This window comes from Mizuhopecten yessoensis, unplaced genomic scaffold (assembly GCF_002113885.1).
Source record: "Mizuhopecten yessoensis strain PY_sf001 unplaced genomic scaffold, ASM211388v2 scaffold11183, whole genome shotgun sequence".
In the NCBI taxonomy this organism is placed as follows: domain Eukaryota; kingdom Metazoa; phylum Mollusca; class Bivalvia; order Pectinida; family Pectinidae; genus Mizuhopecten; species Mizuhopecten yessoensis.
In genome coordinates this window covers 2,211,968-2,230,637 of record NW_018408921.1, presented here as the reverse complement: position 1 = coordinate 2,230,637, position 18,670 = coordinate 2,211,968, and the positions used below count along the sequence as shown (strand labels likewise).

Sequence of the window (18,670 nt, the reverse complement as noted above, 5' to 3'; positions counted from 1 at the left end):
CCGCCCGCCCGCCCGCTCACGTGATAACATAATACGTCCCCGTCTTCGACGGGCGTATAAAAACATACCGATGTGACAACAAAACCGTAAATTGAACTAAAATTGATAAAACTAGGACAAAATATGAATAACAGAAATCATAACATGGCAACCCTTGAACAAATGCATACAGAATGAGACCAGGTGTTTCGGAAGAGTAAACGTTTTGTTTTTCATTGTTGATACCCGTCATGTAAATCTAACTCAAGAACTTTGGTATTAGCAAACAGAAACAAAGATTAGTAATGAGCATAATCAAAAACATAAAATCGAACTTCATATTACGTAAAGACATTGCTATGAGATCATGATTGCGACCATTAAACTAGTCCGCACTCATCATCAACCTGCATTTTCGTATGTCGTCCATGTTGGTCATGGTGTAGGTAAAAACAACGAAAGCGGCTGAATGCAAGTCAATATACACAAAACAAACTTCTTCAATAAGAATCAGCCGAAGCTAAGGCTTATGCCAAACGTTTGAGTTTAACTTTACAATCATTAACTTTCACTTCCTTGGTAGTAAAAAACCAATCTCGCTGCTTGTGAATTTGTATGTCACAGTTTATTCGCTACTCTAGTGCCGCCTATTCGAAGTATTGGAATGTTGGTGAAATGATGATCCTGGCGACCAACTAATTATCCAGATTTTGAGGGTCTCAATTCGTCAGTAAAACACTATAAATAGGATTGTATTACCTGTACGACAACAGTTTGAATTAATCATTTTGGAAAGGAAATCAACGCCTTGTGAAACAGGCGAAAAGAAGACAGACTTGGATTCAAACCCGGAACCTTTGTTAAAATTACGGTAGCTCAATCTTTGAGATAGCTTATCAGCGGTAGTTCCTTTTTCAAATTGCCATTACAGTGATATCTAACATGGAATTTACGTGAGCTTACTGCATGTATGAAAAACTACAGTGATATTTTCTAATGTTCTGCCTGCAGATGGACAAAGCTTTTTTATTGTGAAAAGATTCATGTAGCACAACCAATAAGTGTTTATATGTGACGTTTCAATGACTAGTACGGTATATACTCTGTCATCTATATCAGACAAATGACCAGTAATTGGTATGTACACACTTATGTGGAATACGCGTACACATTGTAAACCTTTGTGTACATATGCTTCACTGGTCATTTGTCTGATGAAGGTGACAGAGAACATACCGTACTAGTCATTGAAACGTCATATATAAACACTTATTGGTCGTGCTATATGAATCTTTTTACAATTCATATTTTCCAACCTAAAGAAAACGTTCAGAAAAAAGAGCGTTTATACTTTTACTACTTGATATTTTTTGCAATAGTAAAATATATTACAGCGAAAGAATAACATCAACGAAACTTGAGTATTGGTTATTTTTAATGCTTAGTATGATAAAAATCTGTATGGTTTTATAAATAGTGAAACAAACATATAAGCACTTATATTCACAAATAAATGAAATTTCCCGATCGAACATCAAAATGTATTGGGTCACCTGCCGGATCGCGTGGGTTTTCTTCTGGTTCGCTGGTTTCTTCCCACTTTAAGACTCCCTTCACGATACCATCCGGCAAATGAAGGTGATTAATATGTGAATTTGTTTTATGTTTCTTCGTAAAATAAATAACGTTTAATTTTTAAAAAAACAATAAAATGAGCATTTTGTTTGTTTACAACAAGCAATCGATATTTGTATATATCATGTGGTTGTCATATAACAATATATTTAAAAATAAAACCTGTACAATATGTAATTGACTCATGAATACATCTAATCTGTATCTATGAGTATGCAAAAACTTGACAAAGGTGTCAATAGTCACAGCGTGCTTCTTCATTGATGTGTCATCATGAATTTGAATTCTGTAATGCAAACAGAAGTTACCATATGAATAATAATCATATACAGCATTTGATATAGCGCCCAATCTAGCTAACATAAGCCTCTCTAAAGCGCTTTAAAGTACATGTATATATTCAATTAATACAATAAGCATATACATTAATCAATACAATTTTGAGGCATTTGCAGGAGCTTCCTTATCAGGCGCTAACTACTAGTCCTATGCCACCTGGCTTAATCTCCTTATGTGTTTATGCCTTCGTGTTTGATAGCCTATACCTATAAAATTGTATCCGTTTGAAAACGGTACATAAGATAAAAAGATTTAGTGATAGCATTGTCTACATCCTTCCTTCTTGCTTTGCCTCGACATATTCTACAGGTTTATTTAATTTATTTATTTAATTATTATATTTTATTTCGATGTTGTTTTGTTTCTATCTTTTTCGGGGTTATTTTGTGGGTCTTGTTTGAGCGTTTAGGGGTGGGGGTGTTAGTGTGATTTGTTTCAATCATATGGAACAAATGCATGTTACTGAACTGTAGTCTATCCATATTATATATCTACTTTACAATGATGACTGACTTTTTTAAAGAATTATTTTGCTTCTGATAATAAAGTAAATCAAATTCAAGGTTTCTGTTCTGCATTGAATATAAATGTTAACGATGTCAGGCCAATGGGAACAAATAATCATTTTCTTCATGCAATTCTCTTTTATGTAAACAAACCATTGAAATCTATTCTGCCATCCCCATCTAGATCTGCTTCCGCCATCATGGAGTCTAGCTCAGCATCTGTTAGATTTTCACCAAGAGTGGTCATTACTGACCTCAGTTCTTCCTTCGTGATGCTTCCATCCCCATCTTTGTCGAACACCTTAAATGATTGGTGTAACTCATCCTGATGGTCCACACAGTTCATTTTTACTCGCATCATGTTCAGGAATTCTTCGAATTCGATAGTACCATTTCCTGTGAGCAAAGAATAAATTTAGTTTTTATTTAGATAAATGAAAATATCATCAGGAAAATACCTGAGTGTCAGTTGAAAAGTGATTTGAAGTAGGAATCGGGAAAAAACACCAGGGAAAAACATGAGTAAGGAAAGACACACATAGAATTCCTTGAAACTTCAAAGGGAGAAAGACCAGGCATTCCAGAAAGATAACCGTTTTCTGATTTATTGACGGCACCCAACATGTAAGTGTTGGTTTTACTATAGTCAACACTATGTCATTATAGAATGTAAAAGACAGATATACTCCTGAAATGCTGAGACCAATTAACTTGTAACAAATACAGTAAGGTAAGCTTTAGTGACATGTATATATGTAATTGTCAAGTTAAACAAAGCAACTTATGAAATCTAAAGATCGTTAACGAAACGTTCACATGCAGTAAATTAAAAATAATGTCAATGTCGATTTTTCAGTTTAGTCGATGCATCGACGGTGGATTACTTGCTCAATCAATATGTTTATGTATAATTTATAGTCATCAATTACATCATATTTTATCTATATATGTTACAAACGTAATCGAAAATATGATGGCAAACTAACTCTTTGTGTCATCTCAATATAAAAACGGTTCTCTCAATTTGGTGACAAATTCGTTTATACCAACCTCAATGTGTCATCTCGATAAAAAAGCAAATGTCCCTACATGATGAAAAATTCGCAAACACCAGCTACATCGTGACATCCCAATATAAAACAGATTATCTCACTTTGATGACAAATTCTCTTATACAAACATCATTGTGTCAATTCAATAAACAACAGATAGTCTAACCATGAAGACAAATTCTCTTATACTAACTCTATCCTGACATCTCAATTTAAAACAGATCATCTCACTATTATAATAAATTCTCTAATACCAACCCAATCCTGACATCTCAATTTAAAACAGCTCGCTTCACCATGAAGACAAATTCAAGTATACCAACCCCATCCTGGCATCTCAATTTAAAACAGCTTGCTTCACCATGAAGACAAATTCTCTTTTACTAGCCCTATCGTAATAGATATCACAATATAACACAGTTTCTCTAACTATGAGGAAAAATTCGTTTAAACCAACCACATCCTGACATCCCTATATAAATAAGAGATTATGTTGTTTGTTTTCTTTACCATCGGAATCAACTTCATTTATCATATCGACAAGTTCCTTTTCTGTTGGGTTTTGTCCAAGGGATTTCATTACTGTTCCTAGCTCCTTTGCAGACACTTTCCCGTCTCCATCTTTGTCAAAGAGATCAAAAGCCTCTTTAAACTCTGAAAACCAAATATGACAATATTATGCTATTGCAGCCAAGATATCTAGTGTTAATATCTTGCTCAAAAGATAAAATCCGGAAATATTTTTATATAGTATTGAAAGAAATACTGTACTTCTATTTGGTAAAAGTATTGTCACCCATATAGGTACCCAATCCGACTGCCAGAACTGGGAACGCATAAATGCTGATACATAAGCAACAATATTTGAATAAAAACCTTTACGTTATTCTTTGACGTCATTTGCTTATTAAAATTGACGCAACTCAATCGTTAGGACACACAAATATGCAGGATCACACAACCAAGGCTGGGTCCATACTGATAAACATTACACATTAGCCAACGTTAAAAATGTTTTTTTTTTCTGTTATTTAAATCGTAATGTGTTTAATTACAATGCAGTAGTGTTGAAACTAAATACGTTAACATTTCAATCAGAAACAATCAACAGTATATTCCCTCATGTTTATTTTACAGCTTTTTAATATCTTAAGTCTTATATTCCACACTGAAGTCTAACTGTCAAAATAAATTTCGCTAGCTAGATGCCATCTCGTGATTATGCTCTTTTGTAATTACTGTATTAGCATGATATATATAGCATCCTTGGTCTGCGTAAGACAGATATGGACACAATACACGTATATACTATGATGCATCATGTTCTCGTTGTCCGGTGTATATTTGAAAAGTTAAAACAATATCAGAAACACGTATACATTTTTGTTATGATACAGTATATATCTATGGTATTACAAATAGTTGTTTTGAAACCGGCAACCAAAATGATCAACTTATAGATTGAAGTAAACCTCCTTGTTATTGATTACATGTAGTATGTGAATATTTATTTACATAATATAACGCACCCAGATCACTTTCACGTGCCTCTTTCAATGAGATTTCTACTTAATGTATTTTTAAACTGTTGTACATATATTAAACCAAAATGTCTAAGATGGCCAAGGGAAGAAAATATTCATGAACAAATGTTGTAATTGTCATGCATGCGTGCGATGCAGCATTTACAAATTGACCAACAATGGTTTTCTGTACAAGTTATTGTAGTGACAATAGGGCTTATTTTACAATGAAGTCAAACATTACACATATGTCAACACAAATTGATGACGTCATATTCACGACCAGTGTTTATCAATACACAAAACTGTGAACAAAATACTCAAAATATTATTGTATTTATATAATCATACTCTGTATGTGGAAGGATATTTTTAGAATTAAAACTAGGTTAAGGTAACGAAATGAAAAGACTTTTTTTTAGGACAAAAGCGCAATATCTTACCTGCTACCTGATCACTGGATAGGTCCTCCTGTAGGTATAAAAACAAACATAACCCATGTTAAAAGGACAGCATTTCAGCTCGAATGGATTCACACCATAGTTTATTATTACTTCTGTTATGATCATGTTACACTTACATTTTCAAAACATGTTAGCCTTTTGTCTACTATCTACATGAATAAAGCATTTTGATGTTTTTAACGTTCACTTGAACATAACATTCCATGTTAATTACTTATTATTCAAGAGGTAGTATGCTTATCGTTATTAAGATGTCTTATAAACACGTTTAAGTATTATATAGCTACGATATACAAGCGTATAAACAATTAAACTGGAGAGGAAACGTTACACAGGGCCGATATAATACTCGGGATAGACCCTCGCAGGATGTTCACCATGTCATGCCATCAGGAAAAGTACATGCATTGTGTCCTCTAATAAACTTTCATCTTAGACATGGAGGAAGCTTAACATATACGACAGGTGTATAGACTGACCATAGGGGTCACAATAAACACTTACCATTATCTCACCAGATGAGGGTAGACGTCAACGAGTGGTACTATTCACGTACACGGTTGCCTAGTTCTACGTGCTTACAAACAACGGTTATTACACATTTCAATGGTCTGTTTTATCTATCAAGATACGTATCATGTTGTCCTGAACTTACGGACCCATTCCTTGGTTTAAATGGTTGTGCACAACGTAGAGAACAATGCGACGATTATAGTCACACATCAATTATTTTAAATGAAGAATTTGTAAGCAATTGTCTTCAGATTTGTGAGCTATGGGAACAATAACAATGTGAGGTTACTGTTAAACAAATCAGTGACCTTCAAAAAGCACAATGGGTCGAGCATTGTCTCTCCCTTTATATATTCCTACGACGGTTAGAGTAGATTGTCCCGCTATAACGCGTACCAATGCGTCAACATGCCGGTGCAAAAACATTCTAATTTTAACGTAATACTCGCGTAACATAACTAACAAATAAAGGAATATTTGTAATTACTCTTGTGTGAACTATGTGTAAAACTAAAGCAAAAACCAAATACAACAATCTTCGTTAACAAGAAAATAATATATTACATTAAAAAAATGCCATTTAAATATATATGTATAATAAACCATGTGAAGGGTGAAAGCTGCTAGTTTTGAAGTCGGTCATTATATAATATCATACAGATATTGGTCAAATTTTAAACGCCAATATGATCGTAAAAATAGAAATGAAACAAAACACCGAAGACTAAATCTCGCTAGTACTTTCGCCCATATAAAGGGGTTCTATAGGCGATTTGAATTTATTTGAATTGTGACGTCATGAATAGACTACACATACTTAAGACATAAAAATAATGACGTCATAAACAAAGTACACATAATGCGGACGTCTTTAAATTGCGATGTCCTAAAATGATTACAATGAATGTACTTCTATTGTACTTGGAATGCGTCAATGAAATATACGGAAAAAGAAACAGTACATAATAGAAATGCTCATTTGAACACATTGTTCAAGAATAAAAGTTAAGTCCATCTGACAGTGAGTATATATCAATCTCAAAGCACAATTCCTGGTATGCAATACTACCAGGCATGGTGCTTTGAGATAGATATTTATATACTATCAGATGGGTTTTAACGTTTACACTTGAACGATGTGTTCATGTATTATGCTCCATTTCTTTTCGTCACTGACATCTTCGTCACCAAATTTCCCCCCTGTTGTTGTCGACTTTGTAGTTGATGGAGTTTAACCATTAAAAAACTATCGGCTGACACGTAAGAGGTTCCGAATTCAATGTCAGTACACATGGAAACACTATTGGCAAAAGATGAGAATGATGACAATTAAGAACTGTATTTATCGGGTTTTTTTAATTATCAAAATGTGCATAGCATGATAGTGTTTACTAATATTAGACGCATAATGCTCCCATCTACAAAAGGTTGAAAAATGACCTACGATCAAATTTGAACCCTAGGCCGATCTTCAATTTGCGTTTAGACAGATATTTTGTGAAACTATTTGGTTTTGTTTGTACAATGACTTCGGTTTTTTTAACATGCAAGCAAGATTTGAATGCCACAATCGGTCTCAGTTGGTGGGGCAGAAAAAAATACCACGAGATGCTGAGGTATTACTTTACTACCTAATTGAGTCAACACGTAATAAGACCCTACGTAATGACTCTTGGGAAGTATTGAAATACCAAAGGCACTTTAGTAGGCTATTGAAAAGATGCATTTTTTTTGGACCGTTCCGGAACCTTGACGGCCTCTATGTATACTAAATCAATGCTGATGTCGTTTATATAAAAAGGCCGACAAAGTTATGATTGTCTTCTTTAATTGGATTTATAATGGATAAACCAAAGTGTCGTTAATAATACGAAAAACTCTATTTTCTCACTAGGATATTGTAACACATGAAACACAAGCTGAAACTTAGCACATGGGAATTATCAGGTCCCTTATCCTCGATATCCAGGGGTTACGCTCACCTTCGCTCTTTACACCCTGGAATATGTCACAGTAAAATTGAAGGCTCTGTGTGCGCCACCTTGTTGATGAGACAAGAAGGCTAGTTCGATCCTTTGATGTACATCAAAATAATCTCGCGGTCACGTAACGGTAAAAATCGACAGGCTTTGACGTCCTTTGTAATCTTCAAAGAACAGGTATCAGCCTAGCGATTGGTCAAGTTGTTTTTTTACCTGAGACCAATCAAATAGCTATCTTCGTACCTTCAGTTTTGTTATGACATATCCCAGGGGTGTAGAGGGCGAAGGTGAGCGTAACCCCTGGATATCGAGGATGCCGGTCCCTGTGAAACTGAAGTGCAAATTGCTAAGCATAAATAACAAAGTATGTCTACTAGAATATTATGACACATGCATCAGCTGGGGTACTATTATCTTATTAAACATACTAGTATAGAAATAATATACAATTAATGCTGTTTCAAAATGACGGTTGGAATGTTCAAAATAAATATAGTTTGGAACGACAATGTTATCCACATGTGGAAGTGGATATACACGCATCGAAAAATACAGGTGTGCATACAATGTCACGTGTTAGAGTGCCAGGTGGATGATCAAAGAAAATCATGATAAATAGGTATGCAAATGTCCAGTATTGAAGTCGCAAATTAATTAAATACATATTCGAATACTGCCAAGACTGTGTTTTGTGTCAATTTAACCTTTAACTCATATTTTTTGCTGTTACATTATGATCCAAAATATTCTATCATATTCTGTGAATTTTTAGGTTATTTACATTATTTTTTTGTCTACACGATTGTTCTGTAATGCAGATTGCAGTGATTGTCAAACATCTGATATTTCTGTGCTTGTCAAATACAAATAAAACTTGATTTATGAGTATGCAAACAAAACGTTTGTTTGATAAAGATTCTTTTCAATAGAATGTGTCTGTAAAATCAGCTGTACATTGTTAAGAATCAAGTACATTACGAGACATGACGTAAGATTAGACCAATTACACTGTAGATAAGTATACATAAACTTTGATAAACATTTAACATTCATTTAATATAGGCCAAAATCCTACAGCAGTAGTTTTGTAAAAATATCCTTCAGCTTGTTTCATAAACAATTTTTAGCCATAAATCATAATTTTGAATAATTATCAAATTGTGTTTTAAGTCACAACATCAAAGAATAAATGAATAAATAAAATAAATAAATAAAATGAATAAATGAGGTCGTGAATAACAAAGTTTTATAGACTAAACGTGGTATTCAACATTTTTAAAACTTTTCCACCTTTTATCGATAAATATTTTATTTTTTGACCATGAATTACCGTGTCAACGTTCTTCGCAGATGTATGTCAGACAGAGTGGTCTCCCATTTTGATGTCAACACATTGTACAAACTAAAAACAACTTCCTACGGTATAAAGAAAATCGAGAATTACGTGTGTTGACTGAACGTTACTCTGATAAAGATACCGGTTACCTAGTGCATTTAATCAGATCCTTGTTAGAAATAAATTGTATCTTTAAAGATAATCATCAGGAAGTAACCAGTCTTCGAAGGAGTCCGACACTGATGACATCACTCGTGTCCTGTACATTGTGTTACATATATGACCAGCCAGACGATAATTGCACAGATAGTTTTAAGAAATCTTTTGAGTAGATAATAATAATAGTTTTCCGTCGATACCATTAATATTTCATAAGTAAAGTGCAATACCTATATAAATAAATGCTATATGGTAATCAGTGGGAAAACCACTGTATTTTCTATTTATTACATTTTGAAAGCACCTTCAACGACGAAAATATCATTTCTTATGCCATACCGTGGCGTCCGTCGTCCATGCGTCCGTCCGTCCGTCGTCCGTCCGTCAACAATTTCTTTAAATGACTTCTTCTTCTTAACCACTGATTACAATTCAACTAAATTTGACTGGAAGCATCCCTAGGTGGTGGGGAATCAAAATTGTACAAATGGTGGGGCTGACCCCCCATGGGGCTGAGGGGCGGGGCCAAAAGAGGTCAATTTGGCTATATTGTTTAAAGCGACTTCTTCTCTGGAACTAAGAAGTGGATATCAACCATATTTGACTGGAAGCATCCCTAGGTGTCAGGGATTCAAAATTGTATAAATGATGGGGCTGTCCCCCCAGGGGGCTGAGGGGCGGGGCCAAAAGAGGTTAATTTGGCTATATTGTTTAAAGCGACTTCTTCTCTGGAACTAAGAAGTGGATATCACACATATTTGACTGGAAGCATCCCTAGGTGGTGGGGAATCAAAATTGTACAAATGGTGGGGCTGACACCCCATGGGGCTGAGGGGCGGGGCCAAAGGAGGTCAATTTGGCTATATTGTTTAAAGCGACTTATTCTCTGGAACTAAGAAGTGGATATCAACCGTATTTGACTGGAAGCATCCCTAGGTGGTGGGGAATCAAAATTGTACAAATGGTGGGGCTGACCCCCCAGGGGGCTGAGGGGCGGGGCCAAAAGAGGTTAATTTGGCTATATTGTTTAAAGCGACTTATTCTCTGGAACTAAGAAGTGGATATCACACATATTTGACTGGAAGCATCCCTAGGTGTCAGGGATTCAAAATTGTACAAATGATGGAGCTGAACCCCCAGAGGGCTGAGAGGCGGGGCAAAAAGGGGTCAATTTTGCTATATTGCTATAATCGACCTCTACTGTAGAACTATGCAATATTGATCATATTTGGTCGTAAGCATTCATGGGAGGCAGGGATTCAAAATTGTACAAATGGTGGGGCTGGCCCCCCATGGGGCTGAGGGGCGGGGCCAACAGAGGTCAATTTGGCTATATTGTTTAAAGCGACTTATTCTCTGGAACTAAGAAGTGGATATCACACATATTTGACTGGAAGCATCCCTAGGTGTCAGGGATTCAAAATCGTATAAATGATGGGGCTGACCCCCCAGGGGGCTGAGGGGCGGGGCCAAAAGAGGTCAATTTGGCTATATTGTTTAAAGCGACTTATTCTCTGGAACTAAGAAGTGGATATCAACCGTATTTGACTGGAAGCATCCCTAGGGGGTGGGGATTCAAAATTGTACAAATGGTGGGGCTGACCCCCCGGGCTAAGGGGTTTGGCCAAAAAAAGTGTATTACTTGGAAATGGTTGAGATCCCCACCATATAACCCATGGTATATAATTGCTGAGTATAAAGAGAAGAATGCACATTTGCTTCCAGGATGGCTATAGGGTCTGGCCCCACCCTTGGAGCCATAGTCCCTGGGCCATAACGTTAAAACGGTTGAGATCCCCACCCCAAAACTATATATACAAATGCTGGGCATAAAAAGACGAATGCAGTCATGATATTAGAATTGGACCCAAGGTCTACCCCACCCTTGCAGACTTAACCCTTGGGTCATAACTTTGAAATGTTTGAGATCCCCACCCCAAAACTTTATATACAAATGCTTGGCAAAAAGTGACAAATGCAGTCACGATATTAGAATTGATACTGGGGTCTGGCCACAACCCTAGGGACCTAGTTTCTGAGTCAAAGCTTGGAAACAGTTGAGATCCCCACCCCATAACCATACATAAAATCGCTGGGCATGAAGAATCTAATACAGATATGCTACAAGGATTGGCATTTGGGTCTGGCATATTCCCTTGATCTCATACGGAGAATATTTTGCCATGATTGCGTTGGTATCCAGGTGAGCGATACAGGCCCCCTGAGCCTCTTGTATTGTAAAAAAAAAAAGGAGTGAATAACGAAATCTTTGGGGCAATATTCTAATAAAGGCACTGCGTCATTTTAGATTGTCTACTCAAGGCTGTTCTGACGTTTTCTGCTATAATCTAGTAAGAGTTTCTGATAAAATGTTAAAGCACTTGTCTTAACGTCACTTCATCAGCATCTATACAGAAAATCTGCCGGTTTAAATGCAGTGAATAGAAAGAACTGTTTTGGTTGGTAAAAATAGAAAAAATGGTGACAGGTAACGTTTTTCTGGTGTTAGATTTATTGTGGTATATCATGTCATTACTGCTGTCTAATTATTTACAAAAAATCATTATTTGACATCTCATTTATTTCCACAAAGGGTCAACATTCCTCATTCTGAGCATGAAGACAGATTCGCCTGAACATTCACACATGATGCCATTACATTGACCTCACGATATGTTAAAGTTGGATGTTTTGACTTATCATGAGGTGTCTAAAAGTAGTATTAGACATTTTAAGATGGCATATCTTCACTCGATGAAAACGCAATTACCCATCTATGAAATCTACGGGTTCCTTTATCGATTCACAAATCTCCTTTTCACGCCTGGCATATGGCGGGACAAAACCGAAGGCTCTCTATGTGACACCTTGGAGATGATCAGAAAGACTTATCTGGTGTCTTTGGTGAAAGTCAAAGGAACGTGCAGTGCATATATATGCAGTGGTACAGTACCTTTGCTGATTCCGAAACAGTAAACACAAACCGACGACGACTTTGGATTATACACTTATCAGATTGGATTAAACACCTAACATATTTCCAATTTTGTTCAGTAATGTTTTATTTTGCAATCCGAAAAAAAACTATTTTCGCAATGTCATTAAAGAATGTTCATGGGAGTTCGAAGAGAACGTTCTAATGACGTTGTAATTAATTAAGATGCTTCAATACGCCCTCCGAACATTGGGTGTTCACTTGGGTAATGTAACAGCAGAGTCGCCAGGCTTTGAAGTTGGGTATTGATCAATCTTCAAAGGGCAGTATCTGTGCAACGATTGGTGTGTTTCTGTTTCTGTCTGGAAACAATATGTATATCAAAAGCAGAACCAATGCATTTCGAAGATGATATCTTATCTTAAGATACAAATATCATACTCCTATAATGTTTGTGTAAATTGCAAAGTTACACTACCTCAAATAAACCATTGAATTGAAAAATAGATTTCTGTAAAATATGGAAATGTCCCGTTCCCGTTTTTTATGGAGATCAAGCTGAACACAAAATGTAACCAAAACAATTGAGATAAATGCAAAATCTTACAAATTCGGAGAAGGGAAAATTGTAAGTCATGGAGAAACACTTTTAATTATCTGTCCATGTCGGCATCGTGACATTTAATGAAATAAGAAATCTAAAAGCATGAGCAATATGTACAGCAGGTAATATTGATATTAAAAACTATTTTGACGATTTTTCTTTTGCTACAGAATTGTTGTACAGTATTTGAATAAAGCAATAGCACCTCCGCATCTCTGTTGCATTTTAAAGATTCAATGTCAGCGGTTATGTTCACCAAACCATCAATAAGTAGATAGCCCAAGGCATACTTAGAGTCAAAATGCGATCTAGTAATAACGTTACTTATACACTATTGGAAATAATCAAGCCAGTTTTCCAGTAACGTAGATTGCTTCAAGGCAAGGCAATGATGTTATGTAGTAAATCAACGTCATATCATTTCATGTTAATCCCAGAATCCTCTTTCTGGCAAAGGGTAGCAGCTCATCTTTTTTATATGACTACTTGTAGTATGTGGGCCGCAAATTCTGCAAAATATAAATAACATATCGTAACTTTTTTTAAAAGACTGGTAAATGCATGTACTCTGTAATGATGAAAATCATTTAAATAGTGTTTTGATATGAATTAAATGATATTATACATGTAGCTATATAAATGCTTTGAAGGGGTTATATATTGCGCAAAATATATCTTGACAGAAAAAGAAAAAAATAGACTTAACAATAAGTTTAATAAATAAATGCAAGGCTAGTAAATAAGAAATATATACGATTAGAACATAAGTGAATATTTAATGACAATAGGTTCAATACATGAATACTGATTATTGTATACAAATGTTACTCCTTCCAAGTATAGCAATTATATTATGTATAAACAAAATAGGAGGTAGTGATGAAACTAGCTGTTTCAGAAGAATACTTCCTTGAATTTATATTCAATTTTTACCTTCGAAAGCAATTTGACCAGATCCTGTTTTATCGGCCTCCTTGATCATTTCCTCTACTTCTTCATCAGTCAGCTTCTCTCCAAGATTAATCATCGCTTGTTTGAGATCTGCTGCTGCTATGAAGCCGTTGCCGTCCTTATCGAAAACTCTGAATGCCTCCCGAAGGTCCTCCTCGGTGTCTTTTTCCTTCATTGATTTCAGCATTAATGTCAAAAACTCTGGGAAATCTACTAGACCAGCTACAAATAAATATTGAAGATGATGAGCCTTTGATGATTATTCCAACAATGGTTTAGTGGCAAATTTAGCGTTCCAATCTTAAGGCTACCTTTAATGTTCATATCAATGTACATTTTGTACCATTTCTATGGAAATTTTATTGAAGTTTATTTGAAAGGATATGTGTATTAACTATCTAAAATCGATATATATATAGATGTTCATATTTCTAATTTTTGTTTTGTTTTTCAATTTATGACTTCATGGTTGCATATTTTATATCCATGTATTCTTAAATGTCATCCTGAAGTGGCCATATCAATCAGTTGTGTGTGTATGAAAACATTGAAAATAACGAATATTGAATTCGTTGGTGCTAAAGTAAAATAATGTTAACATTTCTTACGCTGTACCATTCTCGATTTTTCAAGCGTTACGCTCACTAACGCTCATTGCACCCCTGGAATATGTCGTTGCAACATTGAAGGCTCTGAGTGCACCACCTTGTGGATGAGACGAGAAGACTAGTTTGATCCTTTGATGTTCATCAAAAGAATCTCGCGGTCGCGTAGACTGGCTTTGGAGTGCAGTTTGTTTTCACTCCTTTCTAATCTTCAAAGGACATGTTTCAACCTAGCGACTGGTCATGTTTGTTTACCTAAGACCAATCAAATAGTTAACCGCATGCCTTAAATTTTGCTATGACATATGTCAGGGCTGCAGAGAGCAAACGTGAGCGTAACCCTGGAGTATCGAGGATAGAGCTGTACTAGTGTTTTATAGTATGTAGACAAGACAGCTCACCTTTATCTCCGTCCTCTAGTTCCTCTATGCTGTCCAGGAGTTCCTGTTCAGAAGGGTTCTGACCTAACGATCTCATCACCATGCCAACCTCCTTTGTTGAGATAGCTCCGTCGCCATCCTTATCGAACAAACTGAATGCTTCTTTTATTTCTATTTAGAAAAATCATAAACATGACTGTCAGTCGAACATAAGTGTGATGAATCGGAGGTTGTATCAATGTCCAAGTCATTACAAAGCATTATGCAAAAAAACAAAAAAGTAAAAACGTTTTGAATAAGGTGACATTAAGAAGTGATAACAACTAACAGATATTAAATCATTTTGATATAGAAAATATTTTAAGTGAAAAAGATAACAAAATAACTGATTTCATCGGAGAAAGAAATTATAATTCATATCCTAGCATGGTACATTTATAAAGTAAATAAATTCAGAAATGGAGCATTACTACATACAAATTACATCAAAATATGTTGATGCATCCTTTGCTTATTATCTTGTATCATTTCTCTAAATGGTGATTTTATTCTGTGAATAACTATCTACTTATATTTTATAAGCATGAGTCAATTATATAGGGGCATTAATACTCTTCATTAAATCTTACCGGCTATTTGATCTTCTGTCAGCTCATCCGCCTGTAATGTTCAATTCAATATAGAATTATTTAACGGACATAAAATATATACAATACTTCCACTGAAATGTTTTTTTATCTACTACGAAATATTTTGTATATGTACAGTTTATGTTCATGATTAAGATAGTTTACTGAGACAAGGGAGGTAACTGATTACATTACCTAGTAAATAACTTCCCTTTACACTATGGCCATTGTTACTGATTCTACACACAAGATATGCATGTTCGATATTTGTAAATAGAATGAAACACATAAATACAGCATGTTTATTGTACAATATATGTTAATACAGTGTAACACACAAAGACAACATGTTATATGTTCAATATTTGTAAGTACAGTTCTAAACAAAGTACAACATGATATATGTTCAATATTTGTGAATACAGTGAAACACATAAATAAAACTTGTTACATGTACAGTATTTGTGAATACAGTGAGAAACATAAAAACAACATGCTACGTGTACCAAATACAGTTAGATACAAAACAATAAACGAAACATGTTCGAAAGACGGTCAAGATCACAATGACTTAAAAGGCGACAGTCACAATGGGGGTCAATCTTTTGTACTTCGCATCTGTTCGGTATAAAGTGTTTAGCCTAAGTACTACGTACACACACATGAGCGATGACAAGCATCAAATTTCAAGCACATCAAACCATACCTTTATTGAGAAAGTTTTATTGAAAAAATTAAATAAATTTAGGGGGAAATACGCCACAGCGTCAACCAATAGGGAAAAATCTGAATTTGAAGGCATATGAAATGACAAAAACTGAAGGGACATACAAATATACGAATATGTTTACAAAAATTGAAAGATAGAGAAGAAAAACGAAGGCGTAAACAATTGTTCCCAGAGGGTAAGCATTTCCTTCATCTCAATCGGCAGCTGACAAAACATCTTCAAAATACACAGGTTCTACTTTCGATATCTTATCTGCATCCTTAGAATATGTCATGACGAAATCACAAACTCATAGTTAGCATTTTCTTTCGTTTCAGACTTAAAAAAATTACCAATCACTTGGCTGATACCTGTCCCTATGAGAATGAAGCTTACAGACGATAACAGCAAAACCAAAGGCATTAAATGTTACCGTTATGGTGCCAGCGTATTCTTCAAAGAAAATAAGAGGTATATGCAGTGTTCAACAAATGTGTCCATACTTATCTCTTCGTTTCATTAGCATTTGCCATGAAATACTCCAGAATGTAGAGAGAAGATATGTTTAGCAAGCTAGAACGGAACACTGGATTATGAAGATGCTGATATAGTGCCTATCGTCAATGACAGGAAAGTGTGGATAATGATGATTAAAAACATAGAAAACAAGTCCTCGCCCATTGAAGGCACTGAAAGAGCTACCATCGAGCAAGTAGGTCGTTCCATCTACCGCCAAAATCCTCAAAGACTTTATAACTAATATAATACTTGTACTTTCTCATAACAGGGCTTTTGGGCGATTTTGTAATTCTTAGTGACGACTATGATCAACAATTAATGGTGTACATGAATCTTACTCTATGTCATTAAAAAAGATGACAAAACTACTTAAGCTATTATCTGACATAACAATAACAACTTAGCTTCTTTTTCGTTTCAGAAATCCGAATCACATATGGAAGAAAACAAATACTAAATAAATGCAACACAAAGTGCTGCTTTCTATAGCAATTAGATAGCATCACAGATCTAGCTTTAGATACCTTTTTTTAGGGACGAATGATGACTTGCATGCACGTCTTTTACACCAGTTTATGACGACAGTTTAATAGATTATTTAGAACAGGCTGGCTAAGTATTTTCTTGGTTTAGAAGAGGCCTATTACCCAGAATATCTTGATATATAAAACTTCTAAATGCAGTAATTTAATACCACCTGATCTTACGTATACTACTAATACAACAATATTATGAGTATGATCCTATATATATACATGTGTATATGTAAATTATATCATTATTCCAAATATTATTATTACAATAATACATAACAGATTTTTGTCAATTATGTATTTGAAACTGATATTAGTTTCTCTTTACATTCCTTACATATATTTGAAATATAATTTTACGGAATGTATTTGAAGTGAGATTCATAACGAACACGTGTATTTGTCTAGGTTCTATGATAAACTCACATATCATTCGCCAACAATGTACACATGTAAGCATGTACTCTCTCCGTAAGTTCAAATTCGAGAATTTGCAATTTACATTGTTATATTTTGTGTTGCAAACAACATTTGTCGTATGATAAAAAAGAGAAGTATTAAACAGCATTACTCACCATGTTGACTCCAGGTTTGTGTTATGCATGCATTCGATCCGTGTTAAAATTCACGTATACGTTGACAACGTCATCACACATACGTGTGTGAAGGAATTAGATCAGAAATAATTAGTTAGCTTTATTTTCTACTGGTAATTTTTGAAATGTTTTCTAAAGTTATTCATTCACAATTATCGTTGATAATGAGTGCTTTACGTAAAAAGTCAAAATGTTTATGTATAAGGCATTTTTATTTCTAAATTTATTGGGTAAAATTGTTAATAAATAGCTAGTTTGTCTGAATAGCGCTTTAGCCGTAACGTATACGGAGTGGAACATACTATACCCAATGAACACAATACTTAAGATAATATCACATAAATGTCTTTCTGGTAGGCCGATATCTTAAAAGAACATTTAATTCATTCTTATAGGCTAGCAGTGTTCAGTGTTACAATCGGTAACGTATGCCTTGTGGTATTGTTACACGACCGTTGTTGTATAGATAAAATAAAGCATTGGGGCACGAGGTGATATAAACGATAATTATATGTAAACGGGACTAACACGGATACAATTATCTCATTTATTTACTGAAACGAAATCAAGCGTCCTAAACGAAACATTTACAAAGGCTCAATGAATTAAACGTTTAAAGGAAATTGTAGCAATTTCTTTTGGAGTAAAATAATACGCTCGAATAAATTTCATTAGAGACAAAAAAATCTTCTTGCGTGAAGGAGACCAATTCAAAACAAGT

At 34.8% G+C, this 18,670-nt stretch overlaps 1 protein-coding gene across 1 annotated transcript in view; it reads right to left on the bottom strand.

The window, feature by feature from the left end:
- The window catches only part of LOC110440479 (calcium-dependent protein kinase 31-like), a 36,161-nt gene extending 18,161 nt beyond the window's left edge, over positions 1-18,000 (bottom strand). The window contains exons 1-6 of the mRNA XM_021483583.1: positions 17,929-18,000; positions 15,593-15,623; positions 14,985-15,134; positions 13,961-14,200; positions 4,022-4,165; positions 2,613-2,855 (exon numbers count right to left, since the gene is read on the bottom strand). Of these exons, the coding sequence (XP_021339258.1) occupies positions 2,613-2,855; positions 4,022-4,165; positions 13,961-14,200; positions 14,985-15,134; positions 15,593-15,623; positions 17,929-17,931 (811 nt within the window). The 5' untranslated portion in view covers positions 17,932-18,000. The remainder of the gene's footprint in view (positions 1-2,612; positions 2,856-4,021; positions 4,166-13,960; positions 14,201-14,984; positions 15,135-15,592; positions 15,624-17,928) is intronic.
- Positions 18,001-18,670: the final 670 nt, after the last annotated feature.